Here is a 25,024-nt window from a genome sequence, read left to right on the forward strand (position 1 = left end):
GGACAGTGTTCAGTGTTCAGTAAGAGCCTCCTATGTAAGAACTATCCTCTTACGGAACCGAGACAAGTCTTCGCTGGCTCTAGGTAAAAGGAGATTGAGGTCACCTAATGACTCTGACATTTCTTGCAGCCTCTGATTCATTGCAAAGAGATTGTATAAAGCTACACTGGAGACGTCGGCTAATTCAAGTGTTTTGCTCTCCTGTATGACCTGTATTTAGTTGCAGGTACGTGTTTGGGTACCAGTGTGAGCACCCAGCTCTGTCACCGCGTCCCCAGCCAGCTGGACCTGCAGATGTGCCCAAAACTGGGGCTGGATGCTGCAGTATTTCAAGTCAGGCAATTCTTCAAACAGATGTGGCCCATGGGAGTGGAAATACTTTGGCTCTGTTGTCCTAAAGATTAAATCAGAAGCTCCAGTTCACCCAACGTATGAGTAAGAAGGAGCTGGCAGGAGAGAAGGGGATGGAGAGAGGCTGGAGGGTGATCAGCAAGCAGAAGCCTCTCGAGACGCAAACACATCAGCACACACCACACACCACACAGCCCCACGCGGAGGAAGAAGCAGCAGCCGAGCCACCCCAGCGCTGCCTGGGACCTTGTGTTTGATGGGAGGGTTTTCAGACCCGGGCATTATCTTTGCAGTTTGCTCTCGTTAATAGGTTTGCTTGGATTCCAGCTCAGCCCAGCTCATTAGCCACACACACTAATTCTGGATCACTCCTATAAATAATAAAATTGCCTCCACGCAGGGGTTGTTTTCTTCCTCTCTCCCCCCAATGCAGGTCTGGTAGCATCTCGTGTGTCCGTTAATGAAGTCCATCCAGAGTTTCTCAGCAAGTAAAAATTACAATTATTAGCCAGTGACTGATGAGAGACAGAAATACCATTTCTGCCCGGGCTGGCAATAACAGTACGCCAAGTACACATCCCAGCGAGTCGAGCCTTGCTCTCCCCTAATACGGTACCCAATGTTCTTCATTAGCATCTTTTTAATAGAGCAAGACAGCGTCCTGCGGCAGGTCGCAATTACACACAACAATTAATTCAGGGAGAAACAATGACGAGTGCCGCAGAGGCACATTTTGCAGCGGGGTTGTCAAAAGGTGAAGTGGAAGATGATTAGGAACATTTTAAAGCCCTGCCTAAAATCAAAAACAAAACAAGTGGAGGCAGAAGTGACAGCATGGTAGAAGAGACACGACTGGCTTCCTTGTATAATTTGTAATTTTTGTTTTAAATAGTAAAGAAACGCAATTATTCTTTTGGTCCTAATACCCCAACGACCAGGACCGGCAGCCTCAGCCCAGGACTTCTTGTGCCATTTGCAAACAACACACAAAGCCGGCTCGGCTTCTCCCAGAGCTGCAGCCACTCTCTTACTGCCCTTTTGTGAAATTAGGGTTTAATTCTCTGGAATAAGTCTGCTAACAAGGACTCCCAACACACCCGTCCTCTGGACAGCGTGTACTCGCTCATCGCTCCCCCCGGGGGCTGTGATGGGAGGGGGGGACGGGGAAAGGGGGAGAAAAAAATAAGTACGCCTCGCAGAGCACAAAATGCAAGAGAAATCTAACACCCCTTCGCAGAGTGGTGAGAGTTCGCTAGAAGAGAGGTACTGGTCGCACTGGCCACGCTCGGCGGAGCACCGGCGTCGGCTGCAGGGCCTCCCATCCCCTCGCTGCTCCACGTATCGTGTTCCAGGCTCCGTGCTAAGCCTCCGCCGGGAACATTCCCCACGGCGCCGAGGACACGCATGTTTGCGCTGCTGCTGTCGTCCCGGCGGCCAACAATAGAGAGGGACAGTTTGATCTTTATGTAACGCGGGCAGCCGCGCGCTCTGTTCCCCTCTCCTCGGGGATGAGATGTTCAAACCGCGCGGCACAACGAGTGATAACGGGCTGAAGGGTTAAATACAACCAGTAAACCCCTCGGGCTTGCTGCTGTTACCACTGGGGGTGTTGATGGGTGTAACCACGTGCCCCACGGTATTTGTTCAATGCAAGAAATGTAACCCAAAAGCTGAGAGACCAACCAACCATCCCCGGACCCGGCGATCTGCACGCCAGGGGAGCTCCTTCCCCCTTTTGCAGCCTCAAAGCCCAACGCCGAGATGCACGTACGAGCCCTGCACGCAGTGCTCACACCCTCTTACAGCCTCTTGCTCCGTGCATTTGCACTGGAGCCCAGCACAGGGGTGGATGGAGGAGGCTGAGCAAGTCCTTCCAGCTACGGATCCCCACCCATCCGCACCAGAGACCTGCACCTGATGGGTACAGGTAGCAAAGTAACGTTCCTCAGCTGGGCAATGCACTCGCTTTGGCTTCCGAGTACATCAATCTCTGGAAAATGCACGACAAAGTCTCAAAATGAAACTCATTCATTGCTGCTCCCCAGCCTTGGGAACCAAATGAGTAACTCTGCAGTCATTAAAACAATGTTCTGGTAAAAATAAACAGGAAAGGGAACTTAATGGGAATGATTTGTAGTTAAAAATATTGTATTCCATCTGAAGTCATTCAGTTTTTAGTAGGAACAGCCATGCGTGCCCCAAGGTGATCTGCTTTGGTCCTACTCCAGCCCTGTTATGGGTACACACTGTAGTCACAGATGGATGGACGGGTTTTTTTTTTTCTCAGTTCAAAATCCACCCTGGGATTTTACAGATTGAGCATCTGCTGTCAGACCCACCACAGAAAACACAGCTACGAGGGAAGAGGCAGGAACAGGAACATCTGACTACACGGGGGGATTTGGGGTCCCTCATCTCTTCGCCCACCAAGACTGATGAGGAGGATGCTCAAGTTTTTCTTTCTAAAAGGGGCATTTCTATAGCAAAGGCGAGGCTCGAGGCAGGGGCGGTCACGCTGAGCACCAGGCAGGCACAGAGCTGATGCTGGAGAAAGGGCAGGAGGCGAGGCAAGTAGGCAGAAGGAGTACTGTAAAGGATCATAAAAGCTGCACGTACATTTTCCTTCCCTGAAAATGTCTTTGTGCTTCTCTGGCAAGGAGCTGCTACAATTACAGCTTCTTGTAGAAGCAAAGCACAAACCAGATAACGAGCAAACCTCCCACTGCACAAAGGAGGCGATGAAGGTGTTCTGTGAGCCCCGACGGTCAGGCTTCCCCGCAACAGCCAAAGGCAAAGAAAATTGCTAAAACCCATCTCCATTTCACCCACTTCAGGGGTGTGAGCTGCTCGCAGCCTGCTTTTTCTTCCCAAAAGTGCAAAAAGGATCACACCAAAAATGATTGTGCCTACACCGAGAGCGAGAGAAAACCCTTCAGCCAGACAAAGCAGCAGCTCACACGTCCCGACCTGCACAATAAGCCCACGGCTGCATCATCCTGGTCTGGAGGAGTAAAAAGAGGGAACAAAAAAGGTTTTGTAAGGAAAAAAAAACCAAGCAAGATATTGCCAAATCCAGACGACCAGGTAACGCACTGCGGAGGTTCGTGATTTCAACGACACATGGGAAAACCAAGAGCTCCCACCAGCCTTCCTCCTCCTGACCCCAACATTCGCCAGGAGATGGGGGGAGTTTGACAAAGCCACGCACAGGTGTGCAAGCCTGGGGCTTCCAGCTCTTCTGGCAACCAAATTCGTAACTTTCTAATTGCCCTGCACGTGAGCAAGCACGGAGGTTCAGACGGCTTGGCAGGGAAAAGGAAAATCAGGCAGCAGGCACGCTCTATGTCCATAGCTCACGTCCTCCATCAACATAATACACCAGCACCAGCTTCCAAAAATCAACTATTTCTCCCCGGGTTGGGGTCCAGGGGTTTTAAAGCTTTGTCAGGACACCTCAGAAAGGCGAATGCAAGGGAGCCAAGGCAGGCAGGCAGCCCTGGGGGGAGCGCAGATACTTGTTTGCTTTAACTGAGACGAGGCTCCTAATATTTGCCAGGAACTGGTGCCCACCAAGTGCTGCTGTGATGGGGCTGCTCAACTACCTGGTTTCACACTCAAGAGAGCGGGGACGTGGGATGCTCCTGCCAAGTGCCATTTCCAGCTACTCGTGTCACTGGGGACACAATATAGGTGGAAAAGAGGAGGAGGGGTTTGCTTTACTGATTTACTAATCCACTTTACTACCCATTTGCTACTGTCATGTGAGCAACTGGAGATAAGTGTCCCCTTGGAGTCCATCAAGGGGGGAGAAAATAGGGAAAACGAGGCAGCATTTTCTTTGGGGTGACAACCCTGTGTGTCACCAGCCTGCCACAAACCAGATTCAGCACCCCCACCATGAAACCCCAGCGCCTCCCTCCCCACCACGAGTCTCCAGGCACGCAGGAGATGCAACCGCATCGTGATGGAAGCCGGGCAGCGGGTCTTACAGAAATAACCTCCCAGGAGCAGCCAGCAGACTGCGTGTGTCTGCATTTCTTCGTCAAAGCAGCCTGTTTTGGGAGATCTCATCCTTCTGGGAACTGGGTAGGCTTCTGCTAACTGCTCTGCGCCATGGCACAGCCGGAGAACACCCAGCTCACGTCCGTGATTGCGGCAGGGACGCAACCCGGGAAGTCCCTGTCTGGCCCCCGGACAGCCGATGTCCCAGGGGAGGCAATGGGTTTCCCTGCTCGGGGTTCCAGCAGCTCCCAGCCCCAGGGCTACGCACAAACACTGCCCAAGCCCAAGGCCACATGGGAGGACCCGCCGTCTTCCATGCCTCCTGCTCTGGGTAGATCATACTACTTTCTTTTTTGCATCCAGCTGCATTTTTTGCCTTGTCCCGTGGCATGGAGGTGGTCACAGACACGCCATTTCATAGACTAACATCTTTGAACAGCACCTCATCAGCAAGAGAAAGTGTTTAGCAGCAGCATGGCAGGATAGGGATGGAGTGGGAACAGAGAGGAAAGGGCCTCTCCCAACTTCTCGGGTCTACAGATAATCCTCTGGTGCGTATGGAAACACGATTCTCGGCTTAAATCTATTTTTTCATCTTTTGTGATGTTTTTTATTCCAGCAGGGCTGCCAGCAGCCTGTGGTTTATTTTTAAAACACTAAACAAGAAAAGTCCAGTATATACAACAAACACCCTAGGTTTCTAGAGAAGCATTCTGCAGAAGCTAAAAAAAGGAGGTTGCTTTTTTGGGTCAGCTTGGCCGTGATCCACAAGGGATTGTGGGGTGAGAGCCAGATTCTGATCTCGGTTTAGAGGAACGCTGAGCAGGCACGTCGCACACCAGCTGGATCCCAAACTCACGCTAGGAACGGGCACGGAAATGGCTCAGCTGCCCAAGCACACCCTGCCTTGGCAGGTACCCGTGCATGGTGGCTGGGCAGCTGCTCGAGTGATTGCCACCACCTCGCCTGGAGCCCCGAGGGCTGAGACCCTGCCAGGCTCGACACACAGATGAAGCTCCTCAGCTCCCAGCTGCCTGGCCAGGCTGGGCTCTGTGATCTCCCCGCCTCCGACACAGGCAGCTCAGCCTGCAAGGACATTGTAAAAAGATATTGCACGGCTTCTTAAAGAGCGTTTAGGTGAAAACAGCACCAGCCCTAGCTGTGAGACTGCCGGGAAGCGGTGCCGGCATGAAGGATGTGGCTCTCCCTCAAGGTGACAGCGCTCCTAATTGTGTCACTCCAGCCGGCAGGCTGGAGGACGCGACCCAGTTTTGGTGTCTGTTATGTGGCTCACAGCGGTGCCGACATGCTGGAAAAGCTAAATTTAGGAGCCAAACAGGCACAGTGTTACACACCCGTCAAGGACTCACTCCGTTACGAGACGGCTGGAGAATCAATGCCATCCGCTCACCGCGCGCGTTACAGCATCGCCGCACAGCCCGCGCCGCCCGAGTGGGAAGCGTTACCAAGTCACTCGGAATAAAATTGCCACTAAATGCTGTTTGGGGGAGAAAGGGAAGAAAAAAAGCAAACCCTCGCTCATTCTCAGGCATTGTAGGAAATGAAAACAGCTATTGCTGCCTGTTAGAGAGCCCAATTATGAATAATGTGCGTTCTCTCCCTGCACAAAGGATTAAAGGCATCAGAGCTGGTGGTGACATTTTAAAACTGGAGATGTAAGAGCGAATCGGAGCCTCATTGCAAGCCCAGCTTTACCCCAATAAAGAACCACTTTCTGCAGTCAATTGCCTCGCAGCGTAGCTTGAAGCCCCGCTATTGATCTAGCATCTGTTATAAGCAGATAATCATCGTCGCTGTGCCGTGGCTTCTACGACAGGATCTAAAAGCACTTTCCAGAAGATGGTTGAGGGCTGTTTCCCTGCTCTCCCCTACAGCTGCAGGCAGGCAGAGGTTTGCAGGGGAGCCCACAGAACTCTTGCAGGTTTACAGAATCTGAAGGCCAGAAAAGACCATTAAATCACTCCGATTCATTCACCTCCCAACCCTGTCACCTTCTGCTAACCGAGGTGTGCTCCCTGCAAGGCTCTGCCTGCTGCTCCAGCCCCAGCCCTCGCACAGCCATTTCGTACCCCGCAATCTCCCTTCCCCAGCGAGGTGCTGACACACCGCCCAACCCTTCCCTTCTGTAAGACAGACAGCGAGAGCCACTGAAATCCCCCAGAAACAGGCATTTTTTTCCTGCCCCCAGAAGGTTTCTCAGAGTTTGGCTCACTGCCTGAATCCCGACAGCTCCCGAGCTCCCGGCCGCTTCCCAGCGTGGGGAGGTTTTGGGCCAGGCACCCTCCTCTGAGTTTAGCAAGAAGTGGTCAGAGGTAGCTGAAATCGGGCTGCCAGTGCCTGCAAACTCCCCTCTCCCCACCAGCACAACCACTTCTCATCCACTTGGCAGATTCCTCTAGTCTCCAAAGAAGGAGAAAAGGATGGGAAATTAAAACTAAATGAACCAAGAGATATAACATCCATCAGGAGCCAGGCGTCGTCAGCCCAGGTCCCTGTGCAACCACTTCTTTAATCAAAACCTCATGCAGTTTAAGCACTTGACAGAAGTCTAGAGCAGAGCTCTTGTTACCCTGAACAGGAAAAGCTGCAAGCTTGAAGAATAAAACGTTTGTCTGATGGGGTCTCTTTGCTTCAAAATCATGCTAAATTATGCTAAGCCCTTTCCTAACGGTGACGTTTGAGGTTTCGCCCTGCAGATTCCTGCAGGACGCACGGGTGTCTCGAGGGGGTCAGCGGAGGCGACGGGAGGAGCGAGCTCTCGGGCGGCAGCTGAAGATGTGCCATTTCTAAATCGGTCTGTGACGCCAGCCGTAAATTTTTAAGAGGCTCAAATCAAGAAAAGGACTGCTGATGGATGCGTTCCCCACTTGAAACTCACTTGCGTGGTGACAGACGTCAGACTACCTGGCTCATGGCTATGCCACTTGCCTGGTTGCTATTGAGAGTGTCAGAAACCTTCCAGCTTTCTAGAAACTCCCTGTGTGCCGAGGCTCAGCGAGCCCTTTAAAACCTCTCGCACGCAGGTTATCTGCCTCTCTTGGCCTGAAAATGTTTGTCCCCGAGGAGTTGTTGTTTAATATCTTCCTTAGTTACCAAGGGATGAGAGGTTTCTCCCATCGTTCTGTGGCTTTCCATACCCAGATGGGATTTATTGAAGTTTCTGCCGCTCTGGCCTCATTAACGTTTTATGGCAGGGCCCCAGCGACGTGCCTACTCCTCGCTGGGTGCCCCTCACCAGCCCCATGGTGGCTCAGCTCTCCTGGCTGTGTTCAACATCCTTGGGGAGTTTTAAAAGACATCATCCCCCAAACGGCTCTGCCGCTGCCTTTCGGGACCTCACCTGCACCCTGCCTCATGCGGGACCACGGCTCCCAGCAGCTCCTGTCGTAACAGCCACGACGGGGTGGGAAAGCAGAGACAGCACAAGGAGGAGAGAGGAAAGGAAAAAAAAAGGAAAAAAAACAGAGAATAGTGCAGGAACACATCCAAGCTGTGCCACGGACGCCATAACCTGGGGGCCACCCCGGGGATGAGCGGGATTTTAATTGGCACAGAAGGGGGGAAGCAGAAGAGGGGGTGTGAGCCCTCGGTTTGGGGGGGAAATGCAGCGGGTGACCCCAGCGGGGCATTCATGGTACCCCCCAGCACACGCCTGCAGGGAGGAGGGTGGAAATTGAGAGTCCTGAGGCTTTTTTTTTTTTTGAGAGCTTTTCTCCCCTGTGGAGAACAGGAGGGAGCATCAGCACAGCCCAGCTGGAGTCCTACAAATTGCCTCACTTAGGCTCTGGTCCTCTAAATTGCTCTATTAACCAAAGGACATAAATCGACCCGACGAGCATCAGTTTTCTCCGGAGCCGCACTCCCCCACAGCCTCTAGAGTTTGTGCTTCATCCCCATACCCTGGTGCTTACCAGGGCACATGCCTCGCTATGCTCGAGGCCTCGAGCTGCGCCTCTCCATGGGCACCGCACGGAGCCGGGGTTTCCCCACCACGTATTTATCCAGAGGCGCTGCCCAGCGAGGACAACCCGGCGCCAAACTTTTTAAGAGGCGGACCTGGCCGGAGTTCAGCAGAAACGGGGAATTAAGACACTGAACTAAATCAATGCATCCCCACCCAATTTCTACCCAAATCAGGAATTTCAGGCACAGGGGGGGTTTTGACCAGGATCCCACATTACTTATTAAGCACAGAGAGCAGCGAGTGCTTGGCACTGCACAGAAATCCAGCCTTTGCACCAAAGCTCCTGCGAGCCCAAAGTAATTCAGATGCAGAAGCGATCTCAGCTGCCGGGAAGGAACTCAAATAGCAAAAGACAAAGGGAGCCTGTGCAGGGATGCAGAGAAAGATGGGATGCTGGCTACATGCAGGCAGGGGACATTGGTCCCATGGAAAAAAAGGATGGCAAGGAGGTAAAGGAAGAAGGTCAGGGAAAATCCAGGGGTGGCTGGGCCACTCCTGCTAAAATGCACCCAATAGCGGGGTTTGCTCAGGGGTCAGGTCCCCCAGCCCCCTGCAAGAGCCTTCCAGCAGTGCCTGGTGTGAGCCATACACCGGGCCTGGCAGAGCCTGACAACGCCAGGGCAATGGTGGGGGGCCTGGGCAGAGCAAGCGTACGGACGGAGGCACACGGACTGTGAGAGCCACCCAGCTCGTACAGCCGGGGAAGCATCTAGTGCCACGCTCACCTCCCCAGAGCTTTCCACCACCACCAGCTCAGGCTGCTCGCTGCAAACCCATGCAGAGGTGCCTTCTGCTCCCAGGCGCAGGCCCTGCACGTCTTGCTTGCAGTGCCACCTGCTGCCAACGGCAACGCTCATCACACACTGGAAGGGGACAACAGCAACGCAGAGCAATGAACTTCCTGCTGTTACATCAGCTTTCCCTGCCCTTTAGCAGCAGCCAAACTCTCCATCCAAAAAGCAACGCTATTTCCCAAGCTGCAGGCATCCCACGAGTCGCAGGCGTAGCAGCAGACACTAATAAAGTACTTTTTTGCTTTCCCTTTTATGCAGCTTCGCGCTGGAGCCGGTCTCTCCCCCCCCGAGACCACATCCCGAATCTTCTCGTTCATTGATTCTTTATGCTAAACGATGACTCTGCAGTCAAAATAACATGGCATATTCTAGTTCCCATTTCAGACACTGTGAGACTTTTTAATAATGAGTTGCATGAAAAATTAAGGAGGCTGCAACAAAGAGCTCCAACGGAGGTTTCCAAAGTGACTCACAGCCAGGAGAGCCTCGCTTTTCCAAAGCCCAGCGTGAGATAAACTCAAGAGCCCCCACGCTCAGAGAGAGCCGAGTCCTCCCCCGCTGGAAAAATAAGGCCTTTTTAAGGAGCTTCCCCAGGGTGAGAATCCCTGCGGGAAGGTTTTGGGAAGCTCGGCTGAGATGACATCCTGTTCCCATGTGTGCTTGTGGGGAGAAGGTTTCACCCCACACCTGAGTTGTGCTGCCGAGGGTGCTGCAGGGTGGGAGTCACCCCGTGTTGCAGCCAGCCTGGGCTCCCCGCTTGGCACACGGGCTCTGCCTTGCTCCAAAATGGGGCCGGCAACGATTCTCGCTGCTCTTGAAGGGAGGTATCAAACCACAGCAGCAAAAGGCAGCGGAGACTCTTGCAGTCTCAGCTCCCGAAGCGCTGTGGTACCCACAGAGACAGCGAGCATCACCCGTGCGCAGGTACCCCTGCTCCTGCTTAGGGCTGGCCTGCTGCCAGCTCTGCAGCTCTTTGCCAGTCTTTGCAGCATGATGGAGGGGGAATTTCTTCAGGTTCACTTTTGGGTGAGTGTTTTTGCTTCCTGCCATCCCCACAACTAACTGCCAACATATTTCAAGGGGAAGCAGCGGGCAACGTATCCAGTGCAGCCCCCTCGCCGGGGTTAACGCCATTTATGCTCAGTCCCAGTGGTGACCAGTGCCCAGCTGCTGCGGTGGGAGGTGCAGCAGGAGGTGGCTGAAGGACAGGTTTCACTGCTCTGCCCCCTCTCCCAAGCTCAGCACCTAATTCCTTCTGCATCCTGCGCTGGCCCCTGCCATCACCTCCTCTGCGACACTCGTCACAGCCACCCCCAGCCCCAGGAGTCCTCTCTGCAGCACAGCTCCCCGCTCACCCACTTCTAACACCTGATAACTGAGCACCACTTGCTCCACCCAGCCCAGCAGACTTCCCCAAAAGAGGCTTTTCCTCCAGTGCAGCCTGAAGGAGATCCCCCCGTAGCTGGCAAAGGAAGGCTAAAATCAGCAGGGTGGCCAGTGTGCAGGCGGCTCTTACCACGTTCCAGAAGAGCGGGTTGAAGGCGATGGAGAGGACAGCCACAATGAAGTCAGAGTCGGTCACATCCACGTAGCCGAAGAGCCGCGCCATGGCTGTCACATCCACCTGGGGAGGGACAGCCAGTTACCAGGGGTGCGGATTCCTGCACGGGCACCGGGCGTTGCACCCGAATACAGGGCACTTCGTCTCAAACCAAACGCATCAGCTGCCCTGCAAGAGAGGACAAATCTTTTAACGGCCCCAAGCAACGCGCTGTTACAGCTTGCAAAGCGCTATGTCAGGGTGCAAAGGCAAGAAGAGGGGTGGGGGCTCCTCCAAGCCACCTCCCCCCCGCACCTTGGCAGCACCAGGCTCTCAGGAAGCCCCGTGTTTGCAGCAGCGCCCAGAAGGACACGGGCACTGCGAGGACACTGCTGCTGTGGGGACAAGCACCAGCGTCACGGGGCAGCTGCCAACCCAAGCGTGGTTCCAAGACGCAGGAGCGGGAGCACTGTTTCACAGCGCCTCGGCGGCCCCGGGGACAGAGGGCTGGCCCAGCGATGCTGGTCTGCGTGGAAACTCCAAACCATGAACTGTGTCAGCCTCAAACTTGCCTTCCATAAAGCAAGAGCGACGCAAACCCCCTCCACAGCGAGGGGAGATGCACTTGCATTGTAAGAAGCTGCAAAAGACCTTCCTGTCTTACTTAATGACAACAACAACAACAAACCCTTAAAACTCACTGTTTTTCCTCCTTTCTCCTTTTAAGAAAGATATTTTTCCCAGGATGGCTCCCTGACATTGTCAGCATTTTTACATGCAATAAGCCATGCTGCTTCCCCCTCCCCGCCCCCTCTCCCTGCACTGGTATTTGGACGAAAAACAGACAGCGCCTTTTTTTTTTTTGGCCAAAAACTTTGAAAACAAAAGACAAAATAGCCCAGCCCAAGCCCTTCCCTTGCTTGAATCAAAATCAGGACAACACCGAGACGTGAAAGGTTTTTGCTTCCCAAACACAGCTGTGTTTGCAAGGCCTTCAGATGCCAGGGGACAGGAAAGGCTTGAAAAGGCATCGGCCCCACCTCGCCCATCCAGGAGAGAAATTCCCACTGGCTCCTCACAGGTTCCTCGAAGGAACCGGAGCCGCAGGGGGATTCATGGAGAGGGGCTGCTAAACCTGCCATCTCATAGCCAAGAGCAAAGGCCCTGGGAATGGCTCCCACGCTGTCCCACGGCACGTCCAGCCGCTCCAGGTGCCTCCGGCACAGCCACAACCGCCTGCGGTGCAAAGGGCATGAGCAAAGGCCGTACCGCCCCAGGGAAACAGGGGGATCCTCATGGGGGTCCGCAACTGCTTTCAAACCGCCCCAGTTCCCCTGGGCTCCTCCATCTGAGCCCTCGGGACATGGGTGCTGGTGAGGAACAAAAGGACCAGCCCCCAGGGCCTGATCCTGACCCATCTCCTCCTATTCCCACCCTGCCTGGCCTCTCCTCCCCTCCCTTCACCCCCCAGCAGCCCTTCGCCATCAGACCACATCCCTTCAAACCAAGTGCTGTCAAGCCGTAACCCAGGCACCCAGACAGCCGCTGGCACCGGGGCCGAACTGTCTGGTCTTGCCTCAATTGCAAACCCGTGGGACCAGGACAGCTTCTTTCCTCTCACTTCGTACGGCGCTGAGCACACCGCCAACACGGGCTGAACAAAAGCTCCTTGACCTACTAACTCCTGGCTGGCAACATCGTTAACATTGCACTCACCATCTTTTCTCCTCCTCAACAACCAACTTCGCTGCTGCCAGCGGGAGGCAGATTGGCCTGTGCCTGGTACGTGCTTTTAGGGATAAAAGGGGAGCCCATTAGGATGAGCTGTCTCTGCAAGCTGCCGGGACAGCCACGTAACAGGCACAGAACATTCAAATTTGCTCCCTCCTTCCCAACAGGTGGTAAATAACGGTGACAAACGCTGCCTGCTTGTCTGCAGCCCCAAAGTCAAGCAGGGCGAGAGCTGCACGGGCATCTGGGGCAAGAGGGGCACTGGGGCAAGAGGGGCACTGGGGCAAGAGCTGCATGGGCATCTGGGCAAGAGCTGCACAGGCATCTGGGTGACCCGGTGCAGTGCCGGTGCAGCCCTTGCCACGTGGCCGGAGCGTGCCGTTATGGCTTGGGTTGAAACGGGCCGGGGACAGTGGCAGCTCGGGCAGGGGGTACCGAGTGTCCCCGGGGTCCGCTGCGCCTGCAGGCACCGCCCGGGGGGTTATGGCCACCGGCTCTGCAGAGCCCCGCGATGGCACCGGGAGAGGCCGGGGTGGGGGGGGCCGGCCCCGGGTCGTCCCCCCTCCCTCGCAGCCGAGCGGCAGCGCCCCAGGCCTGGCCCTTTCCCGGGGCCGCAGCCAGCCCGGCGCTCCCCCCCCGCCCCGAGGCCCCGCCGGTACCTGGCCGTACTCCAGGCCGCCCAGCCCTTCGCAGCACTCCCGCGGGAAGGGCCGGCCCCCGCCCGCCGCCGCCGCCGCCGCCCGCCTCCCCGCGCCCGGCCCGGGCCGCCCCGCCATGGCGCGGGGCCGGGGTCGCTCCCCCCGCCGCCACCGCCACCACCGCCGGGTCCGGGCCGAGCGCGGAGCCCCGCGGTGGCGCTGACGGGAAGCGCAGGCCCGCCTCCGCCGGCGGCACGGCCCGGCCCGGCGCGGCGCGGTACGGGAGGAGCCGGGCCTAAGGCCGGGCAGGGCCCAGCACGGCGCGGGGGGGAGCCAGGCCGGGCCGGGCCTGCGGCGCCGGGGACGCACTGACCTCGCCGCGGGCCCCGCCGCCTCCGTCGCGGGCTGCGAGCGTGTGTGTCCGGCCGCGGCGGCGGGGAGGGCGGCCCGTGCTGCGGCGCCTGGACTTCGACCCTTCCCCGTGAAGCAACCGGGCCGCGGCGCGGGTCGGGCCGCTCCCCCGCCGGGGCGGGTCGGGGCCCCCCCGGGTACGGGGTTTCACCCCACGGGGCAGGCGGCGTGGGGCTGAGCACGGGGCCGTGCGTGGGAGTAGGGGGAGAACACCCGGAAGGGAGCGTGGGCAAGAAACGGAGGTGCTGGGGGGGGCAGCGGGGACAGAGACCCGGCCCTGCCGACCCCTGCCCGTCCCCGACGACCCCTGCCCGTCCCCCTGCCCACGTTCAGCACTCACAGCAGGGCCAGAGGGAGGGAAACGGCTCCACTGGTTTTCTGCTACCGGAAAGGTTGTGGAAATTAAATGTTGCGTGCCCGATATTGCTCATTGCAGGGCAAAACGTAAAGCCAGCAAGCCTGGATGTATTTTCAGGATGATTTATTGCAGCCTATTCCCTTCAGCAGGTGCAGTATTTTTTTTTTTATCGCTGTTATTATTCCTACTAATACTGGTTTTCTTCACTCCTCTCTAGGATGTTTCTGGTTAATGCACCTCATGGGCTGCAGTCCCGGACCTGCCTGTGTGTGGGCAATCAGGTAGTATCATCCCCGCAGACCTCTGAGGGTCTCTGCATGGACCATCTGCTTTTACAGACCCTCCTTTGAGGGGAAATAAAGTTTTCTTCAAAAAGGAGTTTGATATGAAGGAGGCCTTGTGAATGAGCTGCAAGAGGTCTTGCGGGAGTGGGGAAGGGACGGGGTGTCTGAGTGGTCGTGCCCTGGCAGGCACCAAAAATGTGAGTGAGTGATGGCTCACGTGAAACCTGCCCTGGCAAAATGGCATCCTTGGAGGCACCCGGGGATCCCAGCTACGGCTCTCGGCCCCACGGCAAACCGCCTTTCCTTACTTCTGCAGTTCCAAACCCCTCACTGCAACAGTGCATCCCCACCTCCCCGCCTGCAGGGTCAGCTCCCACGCTCGGGGGGCTCGCACAGGGCTGGACCCCATCCCGCCCGGGCCTGATGAGCACATTCACGGTATAAATCGCAGCACGGACTGGTTTGGGGTGAGGCGCGCAGGAAGGGGCCGTGGGTGGGAGCAGCATTCCCCGTGGATTATCTCCAGCTGCTTCCGGCCTCTCCTCCCTCGCGCTGGATAATTTTGCTGTGCCGAGTGTGTAATTATCGCCTCTGCCATCTCCCAGGCTGCGGCGTGGGAGCAGATGGGAGGATGTTTATTTTGCGAGTCCCACCAGCTGGGTGCTTGGGGCAGCGGGGAGGGCGAAGGGGACGCGGTGGGGAAAGCAATGATGGCTGCGTTCAGCGAGGAGGAAACGTCCCCCCGGGGAGGGAGTTAGTGGAGGGAAGGTTTCTCCAAACCATCCTCCCTGCTGCAAGGGGAGGACATCCTGGTGCTGCCAGCTGGGAGAGGACAAGGATGCCATGGCGGGCTGGGAGGGGGAATGGGTCTGGCCGAGGGAAGGAGGGAGGGATGGAGGTGAGGAGGCACAGAGGGGTGAGCTGTCTCGCTGGCTCCTCGCTGGAGGCCAGCAGAGCTGGGCTATCATGGAGATGTCTGCCATGCCACCCCACATTGGGGGACACCCAGGGAAGGCATGTGGTGCAGGACCCAGTGCCCTACCACCAGCCCAGCGGTGTTTGGGGCAGGGAATCACACCAGAGCCCCTGTGCTGTCCCCGCTGCCAAGTCCCCTGTCCAGGGAACATTTTCCACATAAGAGGGACAGAGGGTGTTTGCAGCGGTGGGGGCCCTCCACGCCGGCCTCCATCCTGCCTCAGAAACATCCCGGCAGCTGTGAAGGAGACAAAGAGGGCTTTCTGCAGGGCTGGATTTTTCTTTGTGTCCCCATCCCTCCCCTTCTCCCCGTGGCATGCCTTTTATCCAGCTCTCCGTTTCCGAGCACCGAGCGAAGGAAGAGGGCACTGCCCTCGGCTTTCCCAAGTCCCTTCTCAGCTTGAACTCCCCACCCAGCGTCCTTTGAAAACCCACCACGGCCCCGAGAGGTCACCGATGAATATGGAGTTGCAAATGCCGGCGTGGGCAGAAGGCACTTAAACGAAGTCATTCGTAACGGCGGTGATGGGCTGCCCGGTTGGAGGGAGGACCGGGAGCCGGGTTGACAGTTGACAGTTCTTAACAGCACGTGGGGATGGTGCAGCTGCTGTTGCTTCCAACTGCATCTGCTGCAGCAGCACCGAAGGGTTTCCATGCGTTTTACACGCTCATGGCCTGCAGCTCAGCCATGCCTGTGCGCATCAGTCCAGGGAAGGATGCTCGCTGTTAGCAGGATGCCAAGGCTCAGCGAGCTGCAGTTTACTCAGGAGCATCTCAAACACAAGGAGACCCGGGGGACTCCCAACATGTGGAAAGTGGAGTGCTGTTGGGTGGGTTTCCCTTAGAAACGGGACGTTGGTTGGGAAACTGCAGCCAGGTCAATTCAGCACAGAGGGATGTCTCTCCTTACAAGCCCAGGAGAAAGGTACTAGGCCAAAGGATTGGTTTTCTTGCTGAGAAAAAGGAAAAAAGGGGCTATAAAGCACCCAGAGCTTCGACTCTCCGTGGGTAACTTGCTGCCATCCTCTGCGAAGCGGGACAAGCTCAGGAACTCCCCTGCTTGCCCACAGCTCCTATAACCCCCTTCTCGCCCATCGCTCCAGCCAGGCGAACCAGACTTTACGGTTGCCCTCAGCGAGCCTTGGTGGTCCCCAGGAAGGGCTGCTTTCTGCCGCTGACCTTGGTTTCTCGTACCTGAGCTTGCAATCCGCCTGGTCCCACCCCACAGAGGTCCCATGGGCGCAGCAAGGGGCTGGGGCCTTTTCCCCAGCCCTTTGTGTCCCCTTCCCTGAGGGCTGTGTCATGGTCCACATGTTCAAACCTGCCCTGAAATAAAGCTGACCCCTGTGGGTTTAACCCTTGCAAACCTGCTTGGACTGACGGGTCATGGAGATCAAGGACGTAGCATCAAAACACATGGTAAAGGCTGGCATTGCCAGCCTAGAGAGAAGCAAATAACGCTGGAGGACAGAGCACAAACCTTGGGCAGAAGCTGCAAAATTGCAGATGCTCTTCTGTCCTCCATCAGAGAACACGTTGCCACCAGCCGCGTGATGCTGCAATCCCGACCGGCAATCCGAGTGGAAATCCTCTAGTGTTTGTGCTGGAGGTTAGCTCTATTTATATTCTGATGAATGATTTACTTGAGTAATTGGCACGCAGCTCCCCTATTACAGATCATAAAGAATTAATCATGAGATTTTCAATGCTCCCCTATCAATTTTATTAGGCTTGATTGAACGCGGCGGATTGGGAACATATGGTGTGTGAGTCAGACTCTGCTCCCCGTTACACCCCGGTTAATGCTGGGGACTCGCTCGGCTGCTGATCCCTGTAAATCCGGAGAGGCAGCTGCTCCTTTGCTTCTTCCCATGCCCCGACTGCTCCTTGCGTTCCCTGAAATGCCCAAGGATGCAGAAAGCAACCAAGATCAACTCCACATTCCTAAATTCTCCAAAAGCCTGCGCTGCTCCCCAGCTGAGAGCCAAGCTGGGAAGAGGGTGCTTTGCTTCCAGCTCCTCCGTGTGTTGGCGTGAGCCAGAAACAGGAGCCAAATGCTTGGGAGCTCGAGATCTGTCCCCAGAGCCGTTGTTGAACAACAGCCCCTGCGAAGGGGACGTGTCAGGGTGTGGGAGGCTTGTTGAAAGCTGAGGATGCCTGTGTTGGCATCGGGGCATCCTGCCAGGCAGGTTTGCCCACGGGAGATGCTTTCTTGAACAAAAGAATTAGCAACAAGAAGTCCTAACAGCCGCAGGAGCGGGATGACACATCCCTGCCCCGAATCAGCAGCATAGCGTGATTCCCTGGAGCAGAAACCTCCTTAAAAGCCGTGTCTCCTCACGCAGAGAGCCAGGAAAACCTCCAGGATGCAGTGTCGTGATGTGGAAGGGGACGGCACGGAGCCCTGCTCCAGCTCGTGGGCAATGCTCACCCCTGGTGAAGCTGTTCCCTCTGTGCTCCCAGTAACTACATGAGTATCTCAGTAGGTATTTTCAGGAGGGAATGGGAACTTTGGGTGTAGATGGAGTTACTTGCATAAGCACGGCTTATCCTGAACCAGGCTTGCAGAGCAACCGGTCTGGCACAGCTACAACCCACATCCCCATCTGCTGCCTTGAGCAGCTGCATTGAAGGGCACCGAGAAGTTATTGCCAGTAACTCTTGGCAGGAGCCAGCGAGGAAACCGTCCTCCGGGGAGAGCTGATCTGGGGAGGGCAAATCAGAAACGCAGCAGAGGACAGAGCAGGATCTGTCCTTCCTGCAGGCGAAGGGGAATGACAACGGCCCCTTTGCCTTTACGGGCAAAACATTTTGCGTACACAAGGTCCTGGTTCGGGAGCGGGGCGGGCAGGACCTTGCACGAGGGTCTTGCCAAGCATCAGCGTGCTCCAATTGCCTGGGGTTGCCTCTTCTCTGCCCTGCCTGCACCCAAACCAGCTCTCCAGGGCCATGTCCATGCTGCTGGGTGCAAGCACCCACCCCTCATGAGCACCCCAGGCTTGGGGGACCCTCCAGCTGCCCCCAGGTACACCTTATATCAACAGCTCAAGCTGGGGAGCACCCCTGCGGGTCTCGCCTCGGTGCTCTGCCCTGGCAAGAGCCACGGCTTGTTGTGCTTTAACCCAGGGCATCGTGCCCTCGTCATGGAGAGCTGCAGAGGGAGGGGACGGACACAGAGGCACTAAGGTGCATCTTTCCTTCCTCACCCAATTTCCAGGGAGCTCTGGTGCCCCATGAGCCATGCGTGTGATGGGCGCTGCGGGAAGGAGCAGGCTCCCTCCGAAGGAACCCATGCTGTTGGAGGAGCTTCCCGGCACCTGCGCTCTGAGCCCGGTGGAGACAACATTTAGGGAAGGATTCACAACAGCCTCCCCGCTCCCCCAGGCCACGTTCATCACCAGCATGTCTCTAATGAAGCAGAGGCTTCACTTTCTGGGATCAATGAATCCGCCGATCGTGACCTGTCTGCTAAGTGGGAAATCAGGCCTCTCCCTCCCCGAACGTGGTTGAGCTCGGCTCAGTCAGCAGGCTCTGTCCCCAGGGTACTCCGTGTCGCTTAATTGCAACCTCAGTGTCTGATCGGAGAGCGGCAGCGAGGGTGGGCAGGAGCCCTTGCTACCACAGCCTGGCGGAGTGGCGGCTGCTCGCCCAGCCTGGGAGAAGGCTGCGAGGAGGGAGGACATTTCGGGGCTCCAGGAGGGTGGAAATCCCCCCAACTTTCTCTTCTCCAAAAGGTCCTGACTCTGCACAGCTGGCTGGAGGGTTTATTGCTGGTCTGCTCTCCCTCAAAGCCCTAAATCCCCCAAACCCTTTAAATCCCTCCAAAGTGCCTTTCATGCGGACAGATGCTCTAAGAGAAGCTGAGACTTCCCCAAAGCAGGAGGCAGCTGAAAAGGTCACTGCTACCACGTCCCCCAGCCACAAGCATGTCCCACGCTGGAGGGGGGAAAACAGCCCCCGTTGCCCCCCAGGTCCATCCGAGGAGGCTGGGCAGCTCTCCCTAACGCTGCCTGCACCCCCCTGGTCATTTCTGCACCTACAAACCACCCCGCGCACGCCCAGCACCTTTCCCCGTACGGTGCCACCTCCATGGCCATCTCTCATCCCAACTTTTCCCAGGCAACCAGCCTTGCTCTCAGGTGTGACATCCAGGAGGGCTGCGGAGAGAAAAAAAAACCCCTCATGGAGGCCTCGGCTGGGTTAGGGTTTATCCCGGGGAACCACAGAGCCAGCTATAAATACCTCCAGAGCATCACTCCCCCTTCTCTTTGATGTTTTGCTGTTATTTACTTCAAACCCACTCCTGCTGCTGTTATTTTTATCTTCTCTTTTCTCTCCTCTGCTTTTGCGGCTGTTTACGAGCTGCATCACAGAAGCATCTCAAAAGGAAAGATGGAAAAAAGGTTGGGGACCCCTGGAAGAAGGTCGGGGACCTCAGGAAGAAGGTTGGGGACCCCGGGAAAGAGGTTGGGGACCCCAGGAAGAAGGTTGGGGACCCTGGGAAGAAGGTCGGGGACCCCAGGAAGAAGGTTGAGGACCCCAGGAAGAAAGTTGGGGACCCCAGGAAGAAGGTTGGGGACCCCGGGAGGGCAGAAACCCCCTGGCCAGCAAGCTCCCCAGTTCCCAGCGCGGTGCCCTCCCAGCAACACGCGATGGGCAAGAGCTCTGCCATTGCATCCCACTGGCGAGGGGCACGGCAGCCCCTCGAGCAGGGCACTCTCCGCTCCGGGCATCACACGTGCCCCTGGCTGGACTGATATTAAAAGCAGAAGGGTTGTAGAAGCCCAGCAGAGCCTTTCCCACCTTCTCCCTGGTGCATCCCTGGGGCTTTCCGCTCCACTTCCATCCAACCTTTGGCCGGGCACTTCCCTCTGCCGGGGTGAACTGGTCCCGCTCGGTTGCAGCCTGGTACCGAGTGCTGCCAGCTCCCTGTGCCACCCCTGAATCAGTGACTGGTCATGAGGTGGAAGGTCCCTGTAGGACCGATGTGGTGGGCAACCAAAAGTACCCCCCACCACAGGGACGGGGCTAATGGGGTCTCCTGCTGCTCTCCAGCCACCAGCGTTTGTTGAATTTGCAGGAAATTGGTCTCCCTGCGATGCCAACCCCCTGCCAGAGCCAAAGGAAACCAGGGAAGCGGCTCAGAGGCTAATGAAAGCGGAAGCAATGTGAGTCGTCAGACACAGACGAGCTTAATTCCCTTAAATGAATTAAAAATACATTGCTCCTCACCACCACGAGCCCCAAAGCCCTGAACCGCAGTGGCAGGAGGGGAGGGCAAGCCATGAGCACCAGCCGCCCCACTGACCCCCTCCCCACCTGGCCACGGGGCAGGGGGGGTCCTGCCTTGGCCCTTGGACCACCCAAATCAAGCAACCAGGTTTTGCTGCCACAACCCTCGCTGCAGGCAGACTGGAAGCTGGGGGCATTGCTGGGTGCCATCTCTGGGTGCCATCGCTGGGTGCCATTGCCTGGTGCCATCGCTGGGTGCCAATTCAAGTCGTTTCAGCAAAAAGAAGCTGCTGGAGCCAAGTTTTTCATTCTCTGCCTTCACCTTTTCAGCAAGACGAAGAGCACCGAGCACAAACTCATCTTTGCATTGTAGAAAAAAGGGCCTGAAACAAAAGGTCTGGGGTTTCCCCACCTAAACCCAAGCAGACTGTTTACCTCGTTTAAGGTTTAAGGCATTTAATCTTACTGCTAAAGACAAGATCCTGTCCCTGCTCTCTCCTCTGCACATCCCTCCTTCTTCCCACACTGGGAGAAGCCAGAAACCACCTGGAAGCACCGAAACCCAGATGTCCCCTTTGCTGGAGTGCCTGCCTGCAGCATCACCCGCTTGCCAAGACTGGGGGTTTTTTTGCAGATCCCCATAAAAAGGGCACCCGGCTGGGCTGCAGGTCGCTGCCCGGGCAGGCTCCAGCGCCAGTCCTGGCCGTCGGGACAGATATTTTCTGCCGCGGTTTGTTGTTGCTGGTGGGAAGCTCCAGGGACCCTGTTTGGACATCGGCTGCTGGGAGAGAAATTGAGCCCAAAGGGCAGAGGGGGAAGGAGGAGAGGCTGGAGCAGGGCTGGCAGCACGGGGTGGACCTGGCACCCGCTGGCCGCAGCCCCACGGCAGGGCAGGGGACACGGGCACAGCAGGGGTGGGAGGAGGACCACCCGTCTGGCAGCAAGGCTGGCGCAGGAATGAGGAGGCTTTGCCAGCAGATGGGCTTAGCGGGGGCTGCCGTGAGTTCTTCACTATGGGGAAAACTTGAAATCCCAAGAGGCTGCTCGTCTCCAAGGTCTGCTCCAGCCCAGACGGGCAGGCGCCCAGGGCGGCCTCCTGGCCAGGATTGCGCAGGAGGTCACGGCCGTCCCTGCGGGCTCTGCGGAGGATGGATGCTGGGTGATGGGAAACCGCACTCAGGGGAGGCTGGTGGCTCCGTGCCAGGGCACGGGGACCCTCCATGGGGGCACCCAGCGCCCTGCTCCCCCTGCTGCCGAGGATGCTGCGATGGGAAGCAGCAGCCCCGGGCTGGGAAAGCCCTGGGTCACCCCTGCAGATGGGCTGCCCCTGTGCCACCAGAGACCCTGCTGCTGGCACCAGCCCTGCTTTCCAAGGCAGGGCTCAAAGCAGTTGCCTCTCCTCCTCCCTCAGTGCCAGACGATGTCTGCCCCCACACCGGCTGCCAGGGATCGGCGTTGGGCTGCAAACAAGTCTCAGCTGCGTGGGGAGCGGTTGTGTCCTGCAGCTTGTAAGGGTGTGCAGGACAACGCTAATTGGGAAGAGAAATTACCTCCATCTCCTTGCGCCTCATTAAAGCCAAGCCTGGCAGCGTGTGCTTTTTCTCGCAGGAGGGTGCTTGGTGGGGATGGGTGCCCCCCTGGCTGGGGGGGGCATGGGTGCCTGTGCAGGCTCGCAAAACACCGGGCGCAGGCCCCAGGGGTGCAGTGGGCGCAGGGTTGGGGCACGAGGCCATGGCAGCACTGCAGCTGCCGAGGAGCGGCTCGAGGTTTCGTGACCGGCCCCAAATCCGTCCTTGCTGGGTACTGGCAGAGGGAAGCTGCCTGCAATCTATCACCTCTCCGGCCAGCCGGCGCGTGGAGAGGAAAATAGGCTTGGGGGCATGTGGTATGGGTTCAGGGCACCTCGCTCTGCTTGGCTAAAATGACACTAATTAAGCCCCTCGCAGCGTGCAAAAGCTATTCCTACAGGGCAGACAATTAACCTTGAAACTTGGCTTTTAGTGCTTGGAGGGGAGCGAATTTTTCATCCTGTTATTTCCCCGTGCTATTAAGCTAATCCTAGAGACCACGAGGGAGAAGTGGCGTTACATGTCTGCAGCTCCCAGCCTTGCCAGGAGCACGGCGTGTGGCCGGCAGCCTCACGCTCCATCCCTCCATCACGCTCATATCTTCACCCACGGTCTCCAACAGCATCATCATTGCTGGGGTTGCTGCCCAGAAGCAAGGGAAGATGTGCAAGATGTGCCGCTCCCGGCAGTGATGGTGCCCTGAGAAAGTACACCAGCCTTTGGGGGTGGCCGGGCGAGACGGGAGAGGCTGTGTTTGTTGGGACCTGGCTGTTGGCTGGAGCAGGAACCTTCCTCCAGAAATGCACGGAGAAGCCCACGATGTTGAGGCCAACGCTGAGATGAACAAGGCACAGGTGGAAAGGCGACTGAGCCAGGCGAGAGACTGGGCTGGAGTTACCTGTGTCAGCCCAAGCCACCCCACATCCAGATGTTTTCCAGGTGTTCCTTCAACCAGCATCCAGCCCAGGAGCTGCAGCCGATGCTCATCTCCCCCCAGCTGCATCCTCCAGAGAGGTTCTTCCTCATCTTCAGCCACCCCTTCCCACCCATGGGACCTGCAGACCTCCCCCTGACCCCCACACCGATCTCAGCGCTGGCTGCTCGTCCTGCTCCCAGCCTCAGCACCCCAAAATAGCAGCAAACCCCCTACCCCAGCGCTGCTGCTGGCGCTTTCCCAGCTTGCTGCGCTAATTGCTTGGCCTTTAAGTCAGAGCGTGGAGGGCTGCAGCAGCCCTCGAGGAGCCATTTCGTATGTGGGTGCTGTTTCCCTGAAATGGCCCGGTTTTTAACTGCTTTCCTCTTTTTTTTCTTGAGGGGGTGGTACATTATGGAGGCTTCATAAAGCAACTGAAGGGAGAGCTGCACCAGTCTGCTACTAAAGCTGTTGAAAAAATGATGCTGCAAAGCGCCTTTGCAGTTGTTTAGTCATTTGTTAGCCTGGGCAAGGGGTGATTTGTGTGGCCACGCTCTGCTTGTGTGCACGAGCACCGGCTGCAGAGCATCGTGTAGGGTAAAATGCCCTTAGTGTGTACAGGGACCAGAGGAAGGATCAGGAAAGGAGGATGAGAGAGCACTGAGGGGAGATTTGCTTTTTTTCTGCGTGACTTTTTTGGCTTGTCCGTTTGCAAGATGATGCTCATCTTTTCCAGGGCTCCCATGGAGGCAAATTCAGCTCCAGCCACCTTGCAGCTTTCGCCTCCCCAAGGACACAGCCTCAAGCTTCACCAGGGGAGGTTCATGTTGGACATTAGGAAGCATTTCTTCTCAGCAAGGGTCATTAGCCATTGGAAGGGGCTGCCCAGGGAGGTGGTGGAGTCACCATCTCTGGAGGGGTTTAAGAAAAGCCTGGCCATGGCACTTAGTGCCCTGGTCTAGTTGCCATGGTGGTGTCAGGGCAATGGTTGGACTCGATGATCCCAGAGGGCTCTTCCAACCTGGTTGATTCTGTGATTCTCTTAGGAACCATGCCCATGAAAGACACTTTTCCTACAGCTCTGTTGTTTCTCACAGCTAGCTTTAAAAAAAAAAAAAGAGAATAGGTGCTGGGGGTAGCAGATGGGACTGGCTTCTCCTGCCTGCTCTAAATCACAGAGGGGGTTACAGATGAAGCTGTGCTCTCGGAGCACCGATCCTGCTGGCGTCGGCCGGGAGCGGTGGCAGAGCCGGCTGCCAGCGCCGTCACTGCTCCTCGCTGCATCCTTCTCTCCGGGAGGAGAAGACAAACCGACCTGCTGCGCCTCTTCTGCAGAAGTGGCAAGGTCCTAATGGGATTGTTAAATCATGGCCCTGCTTCGGAGTGTCCTTCTGCTGGTGTAAATCTGCCCTGCTGAAACCAGCAGCGTTGCGCTGATTTACACCAGGGAGCGGGGGCAGATGCTGGATGGTTCGTCTGAGCATCCCTGTCCTCGGAACGGGGGCAGGCGGCCACAAATCATCTGGCAGCGATGGAAATAACTCAGCAGCCGGAGCTCAGGCATGGGGATGAGGGAGATATGTAAAGCCAGAGGGGTTTCGAGGTGGTTGTGGGACTGAGTTTCAAAATATAGAATAGAATAGAATAGAATAGAATAGAATAGAATAGAATAGAATATTTTCAGCTGGAAGGGCCCTACAACGACCATCTAGTCCCACTGCCTGACCACTTCAGGGCTGACCAAAACTTAAAGCATGGTATTAAGGGCATTGTCCAAATGCCTTAAACACTGTCAGGGTTGGGGCATCGACCACAGCTCCAGGAAGCCTCTTCCAGTGTTTGACCACCCTCTTGGCAAAGAAATGCTCCCTCATGTCCAGTCTGAGCCCCCCAGTGCAGCTGAGAACCATTCCCACGAGTGCTACCACTGGATACCAGGGAGAAGAGATCTCCCTGGAGACCCCCAGGCCCGCTGGAGCCTGGGTTTCTCCAGGATTTTGTGGGGTTTTAGCACGTACCTCGTTCAGCTTGCAGGAGGTGCAGCCTTCCCGAGTGTGGGCTGGCTGGGACTTGCGTGCTGCCCACAGCCACCGTGTCCTTGGGTGACCTGTCCCCAGCCCAGGGGAAAAGCTGTCTGCAGCCCTGCGGGTTGCATTTACCCCTCTAGATGACTACAGAGTTGAGGTCCATATATAATACAGCCTGCTATATCTATTTTATAAGGTCTGTGCAGGATTGTGTT

General features: G+C 56.7%; 1 protein-coding gene and 1 long non-coding RNA gene across 7 annotated transcripts in view; one reads left to right on the forward strand and one right to left on the reverse strand.

Moving 5' to 3' along the window:
• PEMT (phosphatidylethanolamine N-methyltransferase) overlaps positions 1-13,554 on the reverse strand; it is a 44,228-nt gene extending 30,674 nt beyond the window's left edge. For 2 of the 6 annotated variants that reach the window (XM_068422720.1, XM_068422715.1), the window contains exons 1-3: positions 13,063-13,138; positions 10,649-10,861; positions 9,064-9,201 (exon numbers count right to left, since the gene is read on the reverse strand). In XM_068422720.1, coding sequence (XP_068278821.1) covers positions 9,064-9,201; positions 10,649-10,741 — 231 coding nt within the window. In that variant the 5' untranslated portion in view covers positions 10,742-10,861; positions 13,063-13,138. Of the gene's footprint in view, positions 1-9,063; positions 9,202-10,648; positions 10,862-13,062; positions 13,157-13,414 lie in introns of those variants that run through there. The other 4 variants (XM_068422719.1, XM_068422717.1, XM_068422718.1 and 1 more) reach the window with 4 other exon arrangements.
• On the forward strand, positions 13,421-14,188 carry LOC137676133 (uncharacterized). The gene is made up of 2 exons (XR_011050053.1): positions 13,421-13,589; positions 14,028-14,188. It is a non-coding gene; the product is annotated as an uncharacterized lncRNA (long non-coding RNA).
• The last annotated feature ends 10,836 nt before the right edge of the window (positions 14,189-25,024 follow it).

The sequence above is a fragment of the Nyctibius grandis genome, chromosome Z (genome assembly GCF_013368605.1).
Source record: "Nyctibius grandis isolate bNycGra1 chromosome Z, bNycGra1.pri, whole genome shotgun sequence".
NCBI classification, from domain to species: Eukaryota; Metazoa; Chordata; class Aves; order Nyctibiiformes; family Nyctibiidae; genus Nyctibius; species Nyctibius grandis.